The sequence below is a fragment of the Xiphophorus maculatus genome, chromosome 6, assembly GCF_002775205.1.
Source record: "Xiphophorus maculatus strain JP 163 A chromosome 6, X_maculatus-5.0-male, whole genome shotgun sequence".
Taxonomy (NCBI): Eukaryota; Metazoa; Chordata; class Actinopteri; order Cyprinodontiformes; family Poeciliidae; genus Xiphophorus; species Xiphophorus maculatus.
Genome location: NC_036448.1, coordinates 2,790,118 through 2,811,479, shown reverse-complemented (window position 1 = coordinate 2,811,479; position 21,362 = coordinate 2,790,118). Strand labels below are relative to the sequence as shown.

At 41.9% G+C, this 21,362-nt stretch overlaps 1 protein-coding gene across 4 annotated transcripts; it reads left to right on the top strand.

The window, feature by feature from the left end:
- The first annotated feature begins 284 nt into the window (after positions 1 to 284).
- ccdc18 (coiled-coil domain containing 18) lies at positions 285 to 20,937 on the top strand. Of its 4 annotated transcripts, none has more exons than XM_023335949.1 (24): positions 285 to 836; positions 1,304 to 1,441; positions 1,547 to 1,653; positions 2,362 to 2,490; positions 2,848 to 2,944; positions 3,044 to 3,165; positions 3,265 to 3,523; positions 3,709 to 3,796; positions 5,305 to 5,522; positions 6,516 to 6,626; positions 7,347 to 7,478; positions 7,551 to 7,685; positions 7,772 to 7,849; positions 8,068 to 8,442; positions 9,349 to 9,491; positions 9,794 to 9,936; positions 10,041 to 10,254; positions 11,393 to 11,492; positions 11,584 to 11,679; positions 12,892 to 13,032; positions 13,189 to 13,326; positions 16,040 to 16,483; positions 17,159 to 17,800; positions 20,681 to 20,937. In XM_023335949.1, the coding sequence occupies exons 2-23, from the start codon at positions 1,313 to 1,315 to the stop codon at positions 17,780 to 17,782; spliced, it is 4,023 nt and encodes a 1,340-aa protein (XP_023191717.1). In that variant the 5' UTR covers positions 285 to 836; positions 1,304 to 1,312; the 3' UTR covers positions 17,783 to 17,800; positions 20,681 to 20,937. The 4 variants fall into 4 exon arrangements, with proteins under 4 accessions (XP_023191717.1, XP_023191718.1, XP_023191716.1 ...); XM_023335950.1 differs by lacking the exon at positions 20,681 to 20,937 and adding an exon at positions 18,540 to 20,225; XM_023335951.1 differs by lacking the exon at positions 20,681 to 20,937 and having other exon boundaries at positions 286 to 836; positions 8,068 to 8,184; positions 8,275 to 8,442; positions 17,159 to 20,225.
- Positions 20,938 to 21,362: the final 425 nt, after the last annotated feature.

Here is a 21,362-nt window from a genome sequence, read left to right as displayed (position 1 = left end):
ATAATCCCAGTGTCAGACAAGCATAGTTACATGTTTAATTGTATGTAAACAGATCTGAGGAGAAGTAATGGTGAAGCTGTGGTTCCGTCACAACGCTGAAACAATGAGCCAGTCTGTGCTTCCTCTGGCCGGTGAACTGTTAAGGAATACTCCCTCAAAATAAACCTTTCACTCCTCCCCAACTTCCGCGTATAACTGTGTGACGGCGAAAGGAAAACGACTCGACCCCAACACACGCGCCGTTGTTCGCGGACGCTATTGCATATCAACCAATCACCTCACAGAATGGCTTAGCTATCCAATTATAAAGCACGTTGTTGGCATGTGGGCGGAGACTAAAATTTACAAACCGTTCCGCCTCGATTTCCAGTAACCCGAGAGATTTATTGAAATATAGATCAGAAACAAATGCTTTTAGCTTCTTATCCTCCGGTCAACTAAGGTAATAGTTCAGATGAAGTAGAATGATGTATGGTGTTTAATTAACTGCTTTTATAACAAAAAACAAGGCTAATGACTAGCTAACCACCTGTTGGTGTAAAGAGCTCCTCTGTTTACATTCACGTTAGTGTCGTTTATTGGCAGCACAGTGTTCGTTTAAAATTGCAAAGAGAGAGAGATCTCTTTTTATTTCAACTTTAGACATGTAGCCATACAAAGAGCTGGATAAAGTTAACTTTAGTAAGACTGGTCGTTATTTAAGCTGAGGAACGACATTCAGGCGGTTCTGTTCTGATGTTTGACATCGAGGAGAAAGTTAGCAAAGATGTGTTCGGCCTGCACAGTCTGATCCAGGGAGCTGAGCTCTGCCACCGGAGTCTGGGACAGAAACTAAGGTGAGCAAAGTAAAGATCAGAGGTCTAGACAGCTGCGACAGAATTAGGTCTGAATGAATTACTGCGACGATGCAGAAATTGGAGGAAGATGTACAACAATTTCAAGATCTGCATCTAGCTCTATATTGACGTTGAAGCTTTTCACATTTTGTAAAGTTATGACAAAAATATTGTTTCATTGAGATTTTATATTAAAGACCAGGGGCCTACAAGCCATTTTTGTTTTACCCTTAGTTCATCTGAATAAAACTGTAGAGCTGGAAATGTTTAGTTTTTGTCATCTTTTATGTTTGATAAAACATGGGAAATGTACTACAGTATATATATATATATATATATATATATATATTTTTTTTTTTTTTTAAAGAACCACAATGTTATATCTATTTTTAGATTTTAAAACAAATTAAAACTTGAAGACCTTTTTAAAGCCAAGCCATGCCATGTTCCTGCCTCTCTGTGTCCAGCCTGTAGGGATGGCGTCTGCCGCTGCTAGAAAGAAAGGCGGCTGCGTTCGCCAGGAGAACGCCTGCCTGATCGCAGATGAGCGGTTCCGCAGCAACCTGGACGCCCTGCAGTTTGAACCAGAAGCTTCCGATCAGCAGGTTGGACATGCATCCAGCCCCCTCATGCAGACACACGCATAAAAGAAAAGAGAAGTGTGCTTCAGTTCCATGGTTGCAGTGATACATTAGTGTTTTCGTTGGCAGGTCCATCACAGCCTCTCCGGGGTCATGGTCAGCAGCAGCATGGCGGCCATGAGCGAACACATCTGTCAGCTGGAAGCTGAGCTGGAGGCTCAGACTGAGGAACTGAAGTAAGCTCATTGTTCTACTGCAGGGAGTCAAACTCATTTTCATTTTGGGCCACAAGGGCCTGGAAGGGACATTCACAACTCTTTGAGAATGTTCCTTGGCAGTTGTGTCAGAATGTCGATCAAACTACATGAATTGAATTGAATTTATTGTCTATGTCTATGCTTTTTCTGCATTTTATGAGTATCCTTTATATATAATTTTAACATGTTTTCTACAATGATATGATTTGACACTATACAAATAAGAACTGATTTGATTTGACTTATCAAATAAAGTTAAATTTCTGTGACCCTCTAGACTTTGGATATATATAAAAATATATATCCATCATAGCCATATATATAAATATATGGCTATATATGTATATGGCTGTGATGGGTCAGTTTTGGCCCATGGGCCTTGAATTTGGAAAAGGCTCCGTTTCACTTATAAAAAGCTAGTTTTCATGAGATGTTTTCTGATTTGTAATAAAATAAATCTCTTATACATTGGAAATCAGAAGTTTACATACACCAAATACAAAGACACATGCACATCTGACGTTAGATCAGACCAAACTTCTCTTGTTTTAGGTCAGCTAGAATTACCAGAATTATTTTTATTTTCTAAACGCCACAATAGTAAGAGAAATAATATGTCAGATTTATTCATTAATGTCTGACTTGCTTAGTTTAAACTCTGCAGTTTGCATCGTCCGTGTTTTATAGGGCAGCGGAGCTGAGGGCGGAGTCCTGCCAGGAAGCTGCCGTTCACAGTGAGGCTGTGGTCGCCACGGTTACCGAGGAGCTGAGGATGCTGAGAGAGGAGCTGGAGAGCAGAACAGCAACAGGAAAGAGGTGGTGGTTTTAGACCTGCTCCCATCTGGACGTAAACGGGGGATTACTTTAAAAAAAAAACAAAAAAACCTTTTGATGTGATTTATATTAAATATTACATATCGTCTTATAATCAAAAGAGTGGATTGTGATGACAAAATTGTATCATCTGGTAATAAACTTTTTCGCCACAGAACTCACTGTCAAAGCTATGAGGCAGCATTTCTGCTAAATAAATGTAATAATTAATTAATAGAGGGTAAAAGACATTGTAAAAGTTGATATTGCTTTAAATATTTTGTCTCATTTTCTGTGAGTTAATCCTCTTTGGGGTTACATGTTTGGGAACCCCGGATCTAAACTCGCCTCTCCTCTCAGAGCTGAGCAGCAGAGGAACCAAGCTCTTCAAAATGCAGAGAAACTCAAAGAAGCTTTCAACGATTACAAAGACACGTTTTCCATTAAACTCCGAAAGGTACATTTTTACTCAAAATTGTCGTCTTATTTTATGACAACTAAAAACCTTTTCTTGCCTGTTGACGCTGGAGATGTTTTGTCATTTTGCGCCTTCGAGGTGGTGGAGAGTGAGACGACGCTGAAGGAGAGTCTGATGGGGTCTGACAGAGAAAAGCAGGAGTTGGAGGTGAAGTTTTCTGCGTTGGAAAGAGAGCGAGCTGAGCAGAGCCAAACGGTCAGGTACTGAGCGTCTTCTGTTGAGTAGAAACATAAAGAAGGCTGTCGACGCTGCTTTTTCCCAGCATGCGCTTCACCGGCAGCGTTTTGTTTTCCACGCAGCCAGCTGCAGGAGGAGCTGAGGCAGGGCGGAGCGGCTGCGGCTCTCCTCCAGGCCCAGCTGGAGCAGGTGGCGTGCAGAGCCTCCCAGCTGGAGCAGCAGCTCTCAGAGCAGGGGGCCGAGTGCAGGGAGGCGGCCTCCGTGCGCAGGGAGGTGGAGGAGCTGCGGACGCTGACCCGTGACCAGGAGCAGAAGGTGACCCAGACCCAGGCTGAGCTGTCCGCCCTGGAGGCCGTTCTGGCTCTGCTGCACCTGCAGGAGGTGGGCCAGCTTTCCACTCCCACCCACAGGCAGAGTTTTGTTTCCATACATACAATCTGGTGTTTGTGTCCAAACCCTGATCCTGGAGTCAACCTAAAAATAACAAACCTGACTGTGTGTTTGATCGCTGATCCTGTTGAAGGGAGGGAGCTTCAGTCTTCGTTTTTGCTTTTTGATTTATGAAGGCTCCTGCAGGACCAATCTGCTCCAATCCATGCATGCTGCCCCCAGTGGACTATTCAGGAGCTGCACATCTGCTGAAGCTGAAGCCAGGTAGGCTCCAGATCCTTCATCATCAACTGTAAGGCTGAGCTTCAGAGTTCCTTTTTCTGATGCCATTTCATCAGTTCCTCCGTTTTACAGCAGTAGACAAACCGTTTCATTAATCTGTTCCCGTTTTAGGAGCAGTTGACCCGTCACTCATCTTAATGAATAACTTTGAAGGATGTATTACGTTTTATGGAATCAAACTTCCACACTCTTCCTTAGACTGTGAAATAGAACATTATGGTTGGTAATTAGAAATTCCTAGAAACTTTGATTATGGTAACCTAATTTTTAAAAATCCTTGCCTTTAGAATTTAATAAATTGTTCCGATATAAATATTAGACATTAATATTGTTAATGTTGTGTGTTTTCACCACCTACATTGCTTCTTTGTTTATATCAAACACACCTCAATCCTACAATGCATAAGCATCACATGAGCAAATGAATACGACATAACCAGATAAAAATGAACATCGGTTATTAAAATCAGCCCAGTTTTTTGTATTGGACGGATACCAGTCTGTTAAAAATTGACTAATGCCGGCCGATACTGATATTGATGCCATATGGTGCATCCCTACTTTTCTTATATTTATTTTAGATGGACTATCAGAGATGCCAATAACTGTATCATGAGATGCTTTGTTAAATGTATGCATAGGATTTTATTCCCACGCTGAATAGATTAGTTTAAATTAAATGTAGAATTGTGCAGAATGTTCAGTGAGGTTATGGCACTGCAATAAAAGATGAAATTATTATTAACGAAGTTTTTTTCATGCATGCTCCAAATTAGCTCAACATTAGTTTTAAGGGTGAAATTAGTTTTAAGGGTGAAAGGCTGCCTTTGATATATTTTGTTCTAGAAGAAAACTATTTTGGTAATTTTTACTGGTGCACCAATTTCAGTTTTCCGGCCGATCATTGATCTCTAAATAGCCTGACCTGCAGATTCTGGGTTTGACCGAGAGGTTTTTTTTTTGTATTAAAAGTTGCAAAATGTAACAACAAAAATATTTGCGGAAGTAGACAAAATAGATTTCACAGTTGAGTATCATTTGATCCATTTCTTTGGAATTTTTTGTTGTTGTTTTATTCCTTGTTTTTAGTGGTTGTTGTTTAGATTTAAAATTTCTTCCAGCTCCAGTTTGAACTTAGAATATTAAGGAAATCAGAGCTGATTTGTTGGCGCACTCCTAGTTTTTGTTTTGTTTTGTTTTAGTTCAGTGACCGACTGTTTGGGTTTTATGTGCCCTATGATCTTTATTTAAAGGTTGACTAGATGGATAAATGGCTAAAAGAGAAAGTTTGGGCTGGATGGAGAACTTGTTTTGTCATAACATGATCCAACAGTGCAGATTTAGAGTTATTTGTACATACAAATGACCTGCTAATAATAAATAATGAATAATAATGAAAGAGATAAAGTTACATCCAAGTATTCCAAAGGGACACCAGCATGTACACCAGGTGGTTTGCTGGAAAACGTACCGTGTGCCACTGCTTCCAGGTGAGGGCTACCAGCAGCTGCTGCGGGTCCTGCAGGTGAAGGAGGCCGAGCGGCTGAAACAGCAGAGCCAGAAGGAGCGGCTGCAGGAGCGTCTGAGCAGAGCCCAGGAGGAGATCTCTGCCCTGCAGAACTCCATGGCCCAGAGAGCCTCCCACTACCAGAACCTCCACACAGAGCTGCTGGAGCGGAGCAGCCAGGCCACAGACGCTCAGAAAGAGGTCACTATGCTTTCTCACCGTTACTCCTCAGGCCGTTGGAGTGAAACTAAAGTCGATCAGAGATATAAGTCTGAGCAGCACATATACCGTACATGGTGTCATTCCTTTTAAGGAACAAGGTGCCCGAAAGCCGACAGCAGTGATGTGTAATGCTACCGATCTCATTTACATCTTCATTTATCCAAAACTGTAGCTATGTATTTCTCAAAACAGGCAAATACTGACAGTGATTCTAATATTTTTATCCAAGGCAAAAAACATCAACAACACTATAAATGGTACAACAGTTCTAATATTTAGGGATTATCTTGGATTCACAATTTTGTTTTAAACGAGTGAAACAGATTGTGAAAAGAAAACAATTGAATCTAATTTCTGTATGATCAGACACTACGCCATGATTACACCTGATATGACATATTGTATAACATGTTTTGTCATTGGCTTGCAAAACAGTTCCCAAAACAACCAGTTGAAATAGTTCATAAACAAGCATAAAAGCTGTTGGATAAAAACCCTAAAATCCTATTTTCACTTCTCATCTCATTCAAAAAAAAACAAACAAACTTAAAACTGGCTTTTGGAAAAATATTTTGGCCAAAAATATCAACATTGAGCATATGTAAAGATATGTAGATTTTAAGATGGTTTTATGTATTTCTTATTCTGTAGTGTTATTTTGTGTGGGTGTTTTTATTTTTTTTTATTTTTTTAGTTCTTTTATTTATTATTATCCTGCCTGTCAATGAGACTAGAGATGTAAATTAGCCGCTGAGCTATAATCTTATGTATTTACATCTAATGTTTATTAATAGTTATTGTCCCATGTCTAAAAATAAGCTTGAACATGCTGGTGACTCTTTTCTAAAGCATTGATGCTAGGAAAAAATGTTGAGAGTTTTGGAAATAACAAAGAAGAGGAATATTTTTTTATATTTTTCTTAATATGCACGTGCCATATGTTTTTTCTTTCCCTGTTTTACTTTGCCTCAGTTAAAAAGAAAAAGCGCTCGGGTTGCTGCGCTGGAGAAACAGCTGCAGGAAAAAAGCTCAGCGTACAGTCTGGCCGCTCTGAAGACCACGGCGCTGGAAAACGAGCTGAAGGTACAGCCACTCAAACGTTTTAACTAGAACTTCATCAGCCGTGCGCCTGAAGCTGTGTTTCCATACTGAAAGTACAAAAATACAATTGCTTAATGGAAACCCGGCTATTTAGAAAAAAAAAAAACTTTTTCAATAAAAAGTTTTTTGCGGCAGAATGAGGTGTTTTTTTTTTAGCCATATCAAAATAGGCTGAATTCGCAAAACGGCAATGAAAATACTTTTTTCCGCATCATTTGTGTCACATGTTACTACTGCCAAAAACGTCGAAGAAGACAACAGGAAGTAGTAGGAGGATGATGGCTTGCTTTTTTTCCGGGACAATGTGCAGCTGGCTCCACCAGTTCTCTCACAACATCACACAGTTCATAAAAAGTTGAAGTTCCAACGTGTTGAATCCATAGGTCTTCTGTAAAATCATAGACTAAAGTTTCCCCAAAATGCCCAAGTAGGCGGGGCTTACAGTTCCAACGGCTGAATAAGACGGTGATGTCACCTCTTATATATGAATATATCTCATGTAAGTGTTTACATCGGTCGCTGCCACACGAGTTTTAATTACTTATCGCGCAAACAAGCTTGTTCACAAATGAATTTAATTTCTTATTTAATGGAAACACCGCAATTGCCAATGGTTTTTCGTCATTAGCAGAACATAGACAAAGGTTTGTTTTGTACATATTTGTAATGGAAAGGCAGCTAGAGACTCTGATCTCATTACAGGAGAAGAGCAGCAGCGTTCAGCACTACCAGGTTCTGATGAGCAGAAAGCAGAAGGAGCACCAGAAAGCTCTGGATCAGTGTAAACAGTCTCACTCTAAGCAGCTGGCTGAGCAACAGCATAGGATAGAAATGGTAACATAAACTCATCAGCTCCTTTGGCAGCAGCAGCAGCTAAGCTAACAGTGGCTCTGTGACTTCCTGTAGCTGCAGCTGTCTGTGGAGGAGAGCCTGGCCCAGATGTTGGAACTGGAGCAGCAGCTGGGTTCTGTTCAGACGGAGCGGGACAAGGCTCAGAAAGCTGCGCTGCTGCTGCAGACCTCTTTGGATCAGCTCTCACAGGCAAGGCAGCATGTAGGTTCCATTCCCATCCGGGACAGGACAGAGGAGTTTATACGTTGATGAAATGTTCTGTTTCCTGATTCCAGGAGAAGCAGGTTGAAGTTCGACACAACCAGGAGATGCTGCAGAGTTTCAAAGATCAGGCTACTCACTCTGCCACCATGGTTTGTATAGGAGCCATGAACACAACATGGAAAAGTCACAAGAAGTATGTTTATGATATTTTTTATGTCTGGATAAACATGGAAGAAAATTTAAATTTCTAAATCGTATTCCCTATTAGGATGTCTAAAAGTTTCCATTTGTTCATCTCTTCATCCATCCATCTATCTGATGCTGTATCCACCATCGATAACCTGCTTTGTGTTTCTCCACCGTTTAGGTATCTGAGCTGCAGTCCTGCCTGTCGGTGTGCAAGGAGGAGCTGAACTCGTACCTGCAGCAAATGGAGGAGCTGAAGAAGAACCATCAGACAGAGCTGCAGAGGAAGAATGAAAAGGTCCACACTGAAAACGTCTGTCAGTTGGTTTATCAGGGCACAAGGCAGTTAAACACACACACCTGTCCTCTCTCCTTGTTGCTTTTTCAGATGTCTCGTCTGCAGGAGAAGCTGCACAGCACCAGCCTGGTCTGTCAGAGCTCCAGTGAACAGATCCTGCAACTGCAGGAGTCTCTGCAGCAGCAGCAGACCATGCTGACCGAGAGCACGGCTCGGGTCTCCGAGCTGGAGGAGAGCCAGAGCCAATTGCAAAGACAGGTGAGGCTAACACACATATGCCCGTTATCCGGTGCACAGTGCACTGGACGATGCAGTGCATCGTCCAGTGCATTATCCAGTGCATTGTGCACATTTTCCCTGCATTGTGCACTGATACACTGGATCCATAATCTGGTGCATTATAATAATGCATGATGTCACATCCAGTGCATCCACAGCTCATTAAATTTGGGTTCTGGGTACCCTGTGATATACAATAAGGAATACACTGATTATTTTAGTGCTGATTCCTCTGCATCCTTTGTCTTCCAAGTACAACTTATGGTTCCTGAGGTAACAAAAGGTCACCCCAATGTTCCTAAGGCTCCTGTGTGCTAACTGACAGTCCGAATGCTGTAAAATTGGGAATGGGAACGTTTGCGTGTTGAGGCAGACAATTACCTCAGGAGTGAAGCACATCAAAATGCATCAACACAACGAATCTAATGTGGCAGTTAAAAAACAAGCACTTGATGGAGTTTGGCCACATCGAGGCTCAATGCAGGAAAATAGGATATCCGGAGTGGCCAGATAGCAGGGAAAGCAGCGCCCAGCAGCTGGTAAAAACTTTGTTAAAGAGTTAATGGAGGAGCAATGTTGTGTTGAATTCCTGAAGGCAGAGTTTTTAACGAGACAGAGTCCCAATTTTAAAACATTAAATTCTAAAGTCAAATTTAAATCATATTTGATATACATACAACATTTTTATAACAACTGAAGGTAACATAGTTACTTGATTGTGTTCTAAAATGGCACAATGTTGCTAGAAAATACGCAACACTGGCCCTTTAATCTGTCAAAACTCACCACTTTTTCACTTTTGAATCTTATTATGTAGATTATGGATAAACACTTTCTTGGCTGTGTTTTTCCAGACAACAGCTGACTTTTTGCTGTCTGTTCCAGGTGTCTGGTTTGGAGCTGCAGCTGGAGCGAGCGTGGGCTTCTCTACAAGATGAAGTCAGGAGCAGAGGCCTGGAGGCCCAGGCTGCGGAGAGGAACCTGCAGGAGGCGACCGAACAAAACGCACAACTCTCCAAGTCCATCAGGTCCCAGACAGAAGAGCTAGGATCACACGAAGCTCCTTATACTACCTGTTTTCTGTATCATCCTTCTGATAAAACACTCATTCTAACACTCTAAAATACATTAAAATGATATCCTGAAGTGTAACTTTTGTAATATGGCAAAAACCACGTCATGATCTGTTTGTGGACGGTTTTGCTTCTCTTTTAGTTTCCAGCTGAATGAAAGGACAAAATACACAAGCCTTTCTCTGTTGGTGTTAGAGCTATACTTTCAGTTAAAGCTTGAATCTTTACTTCATGTTGTGCTTTATATTTCTGGGCAGTCATCTCACATTGAAGATAGAAAAGCTGGAGGTGGAGCTGGAGCACCTGAGGAGCCAAGTGGCTGCAAAGGCAGAGCAGATCGTTGGCTTGGAGCAGAACCTGCAGTGCACCAAGAGCCAAGTCATCACCAAGACCTCCACAGGTTAGACATTCAGGATCAGTTCGGAGGAAAAAAAGGTCCGGTGTTTTCAGCATGTTCTCCATCAGTCTCATCTTTGACCTTTATCGACTCTCATCTTCCTCCAGTTGAGGAACTTGAAGAGAAGCTCCATCGCTGTGAGGAGGAGCGGCTCTGCAGCATGCAGAGAGTGAAGATCCTGGAGGGTGAACTGCACTCCGTGCAGGCGGAGCTGGGCGACACCGTGGAACGGCTGCAGGAGCTGCAGGACGTCCTGCAGAGGACCCAGACCGTCTCTGACCAACGGCAAGCCCAGGTGGACAAACTGGGTTTGAGGCTGAGGTGAGGAGAAGTCCACGTGTGGAAACGTCGCTCTGTGCACGACACGAACAGAAAATTGCATCAGGAAGTCTGCTGCTCTGAACATCTATGGAAAACTATGCAAATGTTGATGCTTTGCTTTAAATCAAACCCGATTTCCTTCATTTTTGGTGATCGGCCGATATTTGGATGTGAAAGCGATTTTATTTACCTCAACAGAGGTCTGAAAATCAGCCACTATCCCTTTTGCTCTGCAGAGACAGAGGGCTGACTGTTTTAGTTTTCTTGTTTCTCAGGTTTAATTCTGCGTTGTGTGTTAGCTGTTAAAAACATATTTTAGGACTGTGACAAATTTAGATATTTCTAAAGTAAAACATCTTTAAAGTATTTTATCTGTTGAGATAACGTTAAACATTGGGATGCTTTTGTTGCATGAAATGCAGAATCATACAAAGCCCAGTTGTATGACACAACAGTTTCCATGGCTACTGTACATCAAGCACTCTGTTGGATAATCAGTCACGAAGAAACTAGGAAAGTCAAAAGCCAACCTGGAGTTATTATGATTTTCTGAACTTTTTAACTCCTCCATTAAACCTGCGTGTGTATATATGCGTCTGCCGGCACATACAGTATATACTAGAGGAACATAAGTACATAAGTATCAACCCAAACGCTGCAAAAAGAATGAATGAATATCCTAATATTGTCTTGCAAAAATATTTCATCTTCCACAATCCAGAAGTTGTTCTCCTGAGTCCTGATGATGAGACAGTTGGCTTATGGGATTATCACAGAGCTGGACTATAAATCAGTAACAATATATTTATGTGATAGGTTTGTGATCAATATCTATTGATAAAACATCAGTGAAATTCAACAATTTCACTGAACTTGGATCCAGAACCGCACAGCATTCTGGGGAAAACTCATTTACTCTTTGGTTGCCTAGCGACAACCTGTAGAGCAACCTGTAGAACAACTTGTGGAGCGGCAATTTAAGGTTTCGCCACCATGCCTCATAACTGCTTAAAAGCAAAAAAATTCATAACTGTCGTTATCGACTGATATGAAACGCTTACCTCATGACATGTTTTTCAGCCATATCATCCAGCTGTAGTTTATCTGTGTGTGTCTGTGCATGTGCATGAATTTACAGTGAGACCCAGAGGGAGTTAGAGGAGAGAACTCATGAGGTCTTGGACATGGACAACGCCCTGAAAGAAACACAGGAGGAGCTCCAGCAGAGAGCCAAGCTGGTGCAACACATCTTCAATCAGCCTTTTCTATTCACCGCCATTAAACGTCCGTCTCATCTACCACCTGTCCTCACTGCCGTGTCCCCCTCAGCTCAGCCAGTTGGACGAAGCCATCAGGGAGCACAAGCTGGAGATGGACAGGAAGGTGGAGGTCCTGCAGCAGGAGCTAACACAAAGAAACGCCAAGGTCAGAGAACCTGTCCCTGTCCTCTTAGCTTTTTATTCGTTTTAGCCTCAAGTTTCCATCCAGAGACTTTAGGGAAGAAGAAAAGCAACATAAAGGTCATTTGAAAAGTAAATTTTTGCTGGTTTTATAATAAATATTATTCCTTTTCATACAAAAAATATTAATTAATTTAAATTACATTCATAATGATAATTTAATTCCAGTACAGTTAACCTAACTTCTCTCAGGCTTGTCTAAACCCGACTCATTTTCCCAACTGATCGATCCGAACCACAGAAATGATGCAAACTCCAAAACACACGGGCAGGAAAACTAATGCAAAATGCTGCAATCACAGGAAGTAAAAGAAAAAGGGAAACTGGCACAAATACAGCAGAAGCAGCAAGTATGAAACTCTGCAAAGTCATTCCATAGAACTGCATTGCTCCAGACCACTAGGGGGAGTTGACCACCAAATTATATCGGACCAGACTTTCAGTAAAGACAGATGTCAAGATTTAACAGGATGTCCAGGAGAATTTGGAAGAAGAAAGAAAAGGTGCGTTATACTTGATGTCATTATCAACAGCAGCATATTTCTTCTCCAGATTCCCCCTGGTGGTCTGGAGCACCTTCCATTTTGTGGAGCGAGTTTTTTACTTGCTGTTCTTGTTGCTATTTACAGCATTTTCACTTTCTTTCTGTTTCATGTGTTTGCAGCATTCTTTGTTTGCATTGTTTTTATGTGGAATTATTTTTTTTCTTGTGATTATGTGTTGTTTTTCTTTCTTTTTTGGAGTTTGCATCATTCATGTGTTCGCTGCCCATTTTCACCTGTCTGTCACTTTAGAAACATCAAACACTCAGCTGTAACTGAGACGTTCACTCAGAGATTTTGAACATAAAAACACTTTTAAGATCTTTATTAGTTAAAAAGACACACATTATTTTCATTCCACTTCTGATAAGTCTGGGATTGTAATTTGACAAAATGTCAATGGATGTAAAAACTTTGCATAGCACTGTACACAGTTCAAACATCCCAGTTCTATTTCCATCCAGTTACCCGATTAGCATCTCCTTGGAGCATTAAAAGAACTTCCCATACATGCAGCTTTCTTTTGATAGAAGTGAGGAGAGGAGATCCTGCGATACCACGATGGGCATCACTAATTTAGATAGTTACTGAGAGCTGCTGGAACTTCCTGTCTGCTCCTGTTTTTGTGCTGTTAGGAGTCAGAGGAGCTCAACCAGCAGCTGTCTGAGTGCGAGCAACGGCTTCAGGAGGCGCTGGACGAACTGGAAGCGAGTCGGCGTGACCGTGATGCTCTGAGCAGAGAGCTGGACGGAACCAAGCTGCAGATGAGGGAGACGGTGAAGCCACTTGTTGCTCTGACTTCTGGGACTGTTAACTGTTGGTTTCCCTGGGATTAACTGGAATAGTCTGAGAATGAGTCATTTTTCCATTCCCTTCAGCTGCCTCCGTGTTGCGCGTATGATTTTAACCATGTGGTGTGTGTGTTTTTGCAGGAGGCCCAGCTGCGCAACGCAGTGGAGGAGCTACTTCGGAAGGAGTCTGGGTGGCTGCAGGAGGAGGAGCGGCTGCAGAGTACGCTCTCTGCTCTGGAGCAGGAGCTGGAGCTGGAGAAGGAGCAGCACAGTAAAGAGGTACACCTCCTCCTCCTCCACCTCCACCTGACATCAGAGAAGAGAATATACTTTACTGACCCCTAGGGACATTTGTCACACACTCGAGGGTGTCCACTGCATAGTAGCAGCTGCCCAAACAAACAGTAAATACACATACAAACAGCTTGACTACATAAACAACAGTTTAAATTTAACAAAACACCAAAGCTATTGCACACCTTCCACCTCAACACACTCTCTGTTTAAAAAGTGTGTTTTCTGTTTTGTTCTTTGAAATTAAAATATCTATGTTGAGATAATTGTCTTTATTAAATTACTTTAGAAGATCCTGCTAATATAAATGTTCAACGTTTCCATTTATTTATGGAGATATTCAGTCAGTTCCACAAAACATGAAAGGAGCCTTACTGTACTGTACATGGTCGACATGGCGACTCCAGCTTAAAGGGGCAGTATTTTATAAAATTGACTTTTTTTAGCTTTACATCATGTAATAATGTTAATCCCTCATCAGAAACATACCTGTAGTTTTGCTTTGATTCTTTCATGGGTGTTTGAGAAATCCTTTAATCTCACCTGGAAAACGTGACGGCGGTTTTTCATGAGAATTTCAGTCTCCGTCTCATGAGTCCGTGTGCTTCCTGTTGGTCCGTGTTAGAACAGCTGCTGTGGGTTTGCAGTGACTCCGGTGGTCACCGTTGTTCCTCATACGCTTCTGTTCTGTCTCATTTCTATTCCTCTTCTTGGATGTTTTTACCTGAGGGAAACTTTTTCACATTATGTGTTTCTACTGGAGTTTTATGTAATTGACTAATGCACAGTATTGCCTAACAGAAACTGATTCACAGTTTTAAGTTATTTTTCTTTAATTGTTTGTTTTTTTGGTGTTCATTTACATTCACCTTATTACATGATTACATAACATTTCAAATTTAATAGATAAATAATTCTAGGTAAAGAGAAACTGGAGTGTAAATATTAAATATTGTTAAAGTAGATATTAGCATAATTTACATGATTTAATAAAAAATAAAGTAATACTTTGTTGAACCACCTTCCAGTGGTTCCAGAGGTGTGCCTCTTCCTGCTATATACCGTATACACCGTGTTTCAAATTATTATGCAAATTGGATTAAAATGTCATAAAGATGAAATTTTTTGTTGTGCTATTAAATTTATAGATGGTATTGTGTGTCAGGGTTCTTTGAATCACTTTAATTAATTTCAGAGAGCTGGTTGATTAGTTTGTCTGGTGAGGTCAATTAAAGGAAATCTACTTAAGAAGGATGTTCCACATTATTAAGCAAGCCACAGGTTTCAAGCAATATGGGAAAGAGAAAGAATCTCTGCTGATGAAAATCATCAGATAGTGTAGTGCTGTATGACAAGGTATGAAAACATTGGATATTTAAGGAAAACTGAAGCGATATCGTACTGTGAAGAGATTTGTGGCTGATTGAGAACAAAGATGGGTTTGTACAGATAAAGGCAGAATGAGGAAGGTTTCTGTTAGACAAATTCATCGGATTTAGAGAGCAGCTGTTAAAATGCCCTTACAAAGCAGCAAACAGTTATTAGAAGCTGCTGGAGCCTCAAGATGGAAGATCCTCCAGAGGCTTGTGGAGCATCAACCTACTATTCGACTTCCACTAACCAGAGCTCACAAGCAGAAACGGTCGCAGTGGGCCCAGCCGTACATGAAGATTCATTTTCAAACAGTCTTGTTCACTGATGACTGATGTAGTGGATTGGTGGTGGGGGGGCCACCATGTCCCAACACGGTTGTGACGTCAGCAAGGAGGTGGTGGAGTCATTGTTTGGGCAGAAATCATGGAGAGAGAATCATTGGTCGGCCCCTTCAGAGTTCCTGAAGGTGTGAAAATGACCTCAGCAAAGTAGATGGACTTTCTGGCTGATCACTTTCTGTCATGGTTCAAAAGAAGAGCCAAACCTTCAGTAGCAAAATCATCTTCATGTATGACAATGCACCATCTCATGCTGCAAGGAATGTCACTGTGTCATTGGCTGCTATGGGCATAAAAGGGGAGAAACTCATGGTGTGGTCACCATCCTCCTCTGACCTCTGACCTCAACCCTATTGAGAACCTTTGGAGTTTCCTCCAGCAGAAGATCTGAGGGTGGAACAGAGTTCATATCAAACCAGCAGCTCTGGGAAGATATTCTGACATCCTGCAGAGAAATTCAAGCAGAAACTTTCCACAAACTCACAAGTTCAATGGACCAAGAATTGTGCTGTGATATCAAAGAAGGTTCTATGTTAACATGGAACTTGGTCTGTTAAGATGTTTTTGATTGAAATAGCTTTTGATTTTAGTACATGTGACCATTTAATGCTGCACATTGAAAGAACGACCGTTTGCAGTTCTTATAATCTTATAATCCATAAAATGTTTAGAAAATCTGCTGTGCATAATAATTTAGAACATTTCGCATTTTGAGTATTTTTATTTTTGAAAAAATTACTGTTCTCATTGGGAGCTTTGTTCAGTAAAATTTGATTCATACTGTAATAGTTCATGACTTGAAAATTATACTGACCATCATTTGTATTGACCATTTAAGAAAATTTGAGAAAATATCACTTGCATAATAATTTGGAACACTAGATATATATATTGTGTCTAATATACTGTAAAGGGATGGTGGACGCTGTGTGAATGCTTTTGTGAAACCCTGTGTCCTGACCGCGCCGCTCTCCGTCGTCCTGCAGCTGGAGTCTCTGCAGCACACGCGGGGCCAGCTCCTCAAAGTGTCGGAGCAGATCTCCTCCACCATGCGCTCGTCCCAGGAGCAGCTCACCGCCAAGCTCCAGCAGAGCCAGGCCCACCTGGAGGAGGCCAGGGCGCAGTGCGGCCGGGTCAAAGCCCAGCTGGACCAGGCCGAGATCGAGCTGGACTACAGCCGCAGCCAGGCCGGCCACCTCCAGGCGCAGCTGGACCAGAGCCAGGCGCAGCTGCTGCAGAGCAGAACCGAACTGGAGGACAGCAAGGTTCTGTGTGAGCAGACCAGAGTTCAGAGCAGCCACCTCCATGCGCAACTGGAGCTGCTCTCCACGCAGCTGCAGCAAAGCAGAACGCAGGTTTCTCAGCTCCAAACTCAACTCCAAGCCTCGGAGAAGTCTGCAGAGATGTCCGTTGATTCGCTGCTCATCAAGGTACGCTTTATCCCAGGATGCGCCGACTGCCTGCGCATCCTTAACAAGTCTTAAAATCATGTAAATATAACAAAAACAGTGACTTAAAAACATTAATCACAGGGCTTAAATACATCTTACCATGAGCTACTTCAGTGCTATGCTGATAAAAATGTTAAGGTTTTAATAGATGGGCCATGTTGTGATGACTTTCTGAAGGCGGAGTTTCAGAGAGTTGATGAGTTTTTAAAAGAAACAGAGGCCCAATCTTAAGGTATTGATATATAAATTCAAATTTCTTTTAAGTCATTTTTGATATATCTGGTATTTTTGTAACAGCTAAAGGGAAAATAGTTACTTGATTGTGCCATAAAATGGCACTGTGTTCCTGGAAAACACATACAGTAATACTGCCCCTTTAAGCTTAAGCTTATTATGCAGAATGAGAAGCTCAAAGTTGCTGGCAGGAGCCACAAACTCCAGAAATGTCAGTCTTTGCTTTGCTTGATTGTAAAAGAGTTCCTCACCTCAATATTACAATAACCTCTTATATTTCTAGTTTTGTTTTTTTTTGTCTTAAATTTCATTCAAGGTGGCATAAGAGGTCTTATATTTGACTTTCTGAAACCTGCAGGAACCCTTTGACTGTTCCTCCTGTTCCAACGTGTTTCATGCTGATTTTTCCTCCTGCTGCAGGAGTCAGAGGTGACCCGCCTCCAGGCCCGGATCTCCAGTCTGGGACGAGCAGCAGAGAGACGGAGCCTCTGCAGCCACTCTCCCTCCCTCACTGAGCCTCCGGAGCCCTCCTTCTCCTCTCAGCCGTCTCTTCCTTCCTTCAGACTCTTACCAGCCTCCGTCCGCTTGTCTCCACACTCTCACCCGGGGCCCCTGCGCTCCCCGACACACGACTGGCCTAAGAGCGCCAGCTTACACTCCTCCACGGACCTCCCTCGCAGCCTGAGGGGGGCGCTGATCAGGGAGCCGTGGGACTCTTCCTCTGCGTCTGGTTTGACGTTCCCAGGGTCGGCCGACCAAAGCTGGCGGGGCCTCAGCTCCACCGAGGCTTCGTTCGACCCACTAACGTACATGGCAGACGAACCCAACAGCGCAGACATCCGCACAGAGGCACCGGTGGGACAGCAGGGGGACAACATGCCGCTCACTGAGTCCAGGAGGGAATCGGAGGGGACTCTGGTGGGAGAGGACGAGGGAGAGGTGGACATGAGCTCACTGACCGGGATGCTGAGGTTTGTGAATCAGACTTTAGCCATGCAGCAGGATTCGTCTCCATGGAGCCCCATAAAGCAGACGCAGACCTGACTCTCTGTCACTCTGCAGGTAAAAACGCCTTTAATTAGCCGATTGATCAATAAAAGCTTGGTTTTGTTTTCTGAAATGGGAAGTATCAGAGCAACAGTTACTGACATCTAGTGGTCGAGTTGGAGATTCACCTATTTTTTTGCCTTGCACTGACGTTCACATGCCATTTTGTTACAATGCAATCACCAGCTTCAATGTATTTTATGAGATTAGTCAAAAAAGGGAACACATAATAAATTTTACCATGATACCTTGAACACAACATCCTTTTGCTGAAACATAGTAGTGGCAGCATCATGCTGTGGGATGATTTTTTTCCCCCCCTGCTGGTTAGAGTTGATGAGAGATGAAGATGGAGCCTAAATACCAATGTAAGGAATTCATGGTCCAGTCAAAGTCCAGACCTGAATCCCACTGCAAAGATTAACTGATGGTTACAGCTGCTCTCCATTTTGTCTGACTGAGACGGGGTTTTTTTTTTTTTGTTTTGTTTTTTTTTGCAAAACTGAAATGAAACAGGGGCTTTCATGAAATTCTCTCTCATTAGTTGAACAAAATGCATGCCACACTTTTCAGATTTTTATTCGTTTGAAAAGAAAAGTGAAAACTAAGGCTGATCCGCCTTAATTGAACTCCAGTTCTTCTATCTAGAAAGTCCAGTTTGTTTTATTGAGGTGAGAATAGATGATCAAACTGTGAAGAGAACCAAACGCTGAACTCTGCTCCGCCTACAAACCCAGCTCTCTGTTTGGTTCAGGTGAACTCTGGTCCAGGTCGAATTCATATGTGCCTGGAGACCGCTCCAAACGCAGGAAGCGCAGGGCATTCTGGGTAAATACAACCAGAATAAACATGTGAGTTTAGATCCACTGGGAGAAATCCTACAACCGCTGAAATCTGACACCACTCCATGTTTGTTTACATTTTATGAAGGAGGAAGTTGTTCTCTGTGTCTCCTTCAGAGGTTTTCATGTCGTTTCCTTCAGCGGTTCTTGGTGCAGCGCCACCACAGGCGAGGAGGTGAACAGGTTTTTCAATGTGGAAGAATCCCAGCAGCTGAAAATGGAAACAAATGTTGCAACTTTGGTCACCAATCAAACTGAGTCTACTGGACTATCAGGTGTCAAAGTCTCATTGTCCTTCTGTTTCACAATAATGTGCCACTTTGGCTCAATCTGCAACATGAAAACTCTATAAAACACTTTAAAGGTTTGTGCTTATGAAGTCACAACAGTCCAATAGTTATGAATAGTATAAACCTGGATGTGTTTATCTCTGATATCATCTTTTTTTTTTCCAAGTGGAAGAAGCCACACCAGTGTTTCACTCACCAAGGATTGCATTGTACCTTCAGGTTTTCACTTCTAGTTTCACACACTGTCTCTTGTTTTTGTGTCATGCAATGAACTTTGAATTCTGGATTTCTTAATCAGTTGGATCTTTATATGGCGCAGCCTTCAGATGAGTCTAATAGTATCTGAAATGTGGTTTAACGATGATATCTGGCTGCCTATTAGCCACTAAGTCCTCGTTTTTGTTGACGAGCTTTGAGACTGTCAGTCATTCAGATCGTTTTCACCGTCACCTCTGTGGGGGAGGAGAGGAACAAAACTTTCAACACCAGGAAAATTGCGCAAGATAAACTTCTTTAGGTTGTTTAGTCGGTTTAGTGTTTAGAGGGTCACGTTTGGCAAAGTAAGATACTTATATAGAAATAACGCAAAACTACCCCTACTTGCTGAGCTGTTTTTTACATTTATGCTACAACCACAGTGTATCTTACGTGACAGAACAGCACAAAGTAGTGCACAAGTTGTGAAGAGGAAGGAAAACGATACGTGACTTTCAAAAGGTTTTACATAACTTGTTTTTAAAAAGTGTGTTGAGCATTTGTATTGAGCCCCTTCCAAGCTAGCAGTTAATAAAGCCACATCTTACTCCAGTTATAGTTTTGGTTCGCCACAGCCTGATGCTGCCACCGCCGGGTTTCCCTGATGGGGGTGGTGTGTTCAGGAGGATGTTTTATGATGCGTCGCATTCAACATGTGAAACGAAAAGCTGAATTTACTAATTTTGCCATCATCTGACCGGAGTACCTTCATGTTGGATTCATGCGGCCTTTATGACTTCCTCTCTTCTTGCCGGGCTGCTTCAGTTGTTTACCGACTTTTATTAAATCACATTACAACATGTGCAGAGAGACTGAGCCTCTGTAAATGTAAACCACGATGACCCGGGAAAAATTTGTCATTGAAAACTTTGAAGTCTGGCTCACTCTATGAAATAGTTTCAAGTTTTACTCAGGATCAGGTTTGTCATAACACATTTTCTGGTCGATAAATTGCCCCAGTAATTACTGGGATAAACTATAATATTGTTTTGAGACCTTTTTTTTTTCCATTTTTTTCTCCGAAGAGTTTTTGCGGTGCTAGTGGCTCGTATTTTTTGTACAGTAGGCAGACAGGAAGGAGGGTGAGGAGAGGGGGGAAGACATGCGGTAAAGGTCGTCGGGACCGGGAGTCGAACCCGCGACGTCCGCGTCGAGGACTAAGGCCTCCAAACGTGGGGCGTGCTAACCCCCTGCGCCATGAAACCATTTTTAAATAATATATTGATAATAGCATAATAATGCAAGCTTGCCCTCTCAAAGATAAATAGACTGGAAGATCTTTTAAAAATCCCCCCAAAACAAAAAACAAATAAAAAGGAAATTAAAACCACACATGGTCAAAAGCCATCATGTGTTGTGATCATGTGTCTTTAAACAAAATTTCACTTCAAAAAATATTCCTCATCATCACGTTCATTTTAATTTATCATGTGACGAATTGATTGATGTTTTTTTTTGTGACAGGCGTTCCCAGGATGCCTAGCATGTACTTTCCTTCTCTCTTTCAGGGAGCTGCCTGCATGGGGAGCACACCAACCAACCCAAAACATCCCTGTATTTATCAACCTTCTCCATGACTTGTCCCTTTATGTGTTAGTGATTAAGATAAATTATTAGAGCATTTTTATGTGACCTCTTTAATTGCACTTAGTAAAACATGGATTCTTTGGTTCAGCAGAATGTAGCATTTGCTTTTTATTTAACCTTGTTAACTACTGTTTGTGAATGTAAATAGTTTTCTTATTATTTCTGCCAATTAAAGAGTTTTTACATAAACTGAGGTGACTGATGCGTTCCTATGAAAATCTCTGGAAGTTCCCACGCTGAGTTGGAGGGTCATCAAACTGCTCTCTGACCATGGAAGGAATGTTTGGCACATGGCTCCATGTGGACAAGTGAAATTATGATCACATGTGAACACAGAGCAAAGACATCAGAAAGGTTTTGGTTGTCAGATCCCGTTTGGATCTTTAGACTGCGGCTTTTGTAGGATCCTGGTAGTGTGTGTGCGTGTTCGTGTGTGTGAAAGAGAGAGAGAGATTAGAAATTAAATGGAAGCATTTCTTTATCAGTTGGTTAAAGTTAGTAAAAATGCTTATCTGTGATGCAGAAATGTGTTTCCTTCTCCTGACCGAGCAAAAATAGCAGAAACTTGATTTCAAAGTCCCAGCCGACCTGGTTAATATAGGC

Excerpts from the sequence above, each read along its gene's own strand:
- ccdc18 (XM_023335949.1), top strand. The coding sequence starts at position 1,313 with ATGGCGTCTGCCGCTGCTAGAAAGAAAGGCGGCTGCGTTCGCCAGGAG. Across the intron at positions 9,492-9,793 it reads CAACTCTCCAAGTCCATCAG|TCATCTCACATTGAAGATAG; the intron begins GTCCCAGACAGA and ends ATTTCTGGGCAG. Across the intron at positions 10,255-11,392 it reads AAACTGGGTTTGAGGCTGAG|TGAGACCCAGAGGGAGTTAG; the intron begins GTGAGGAGAAGT and ends ATGAATTTACAG.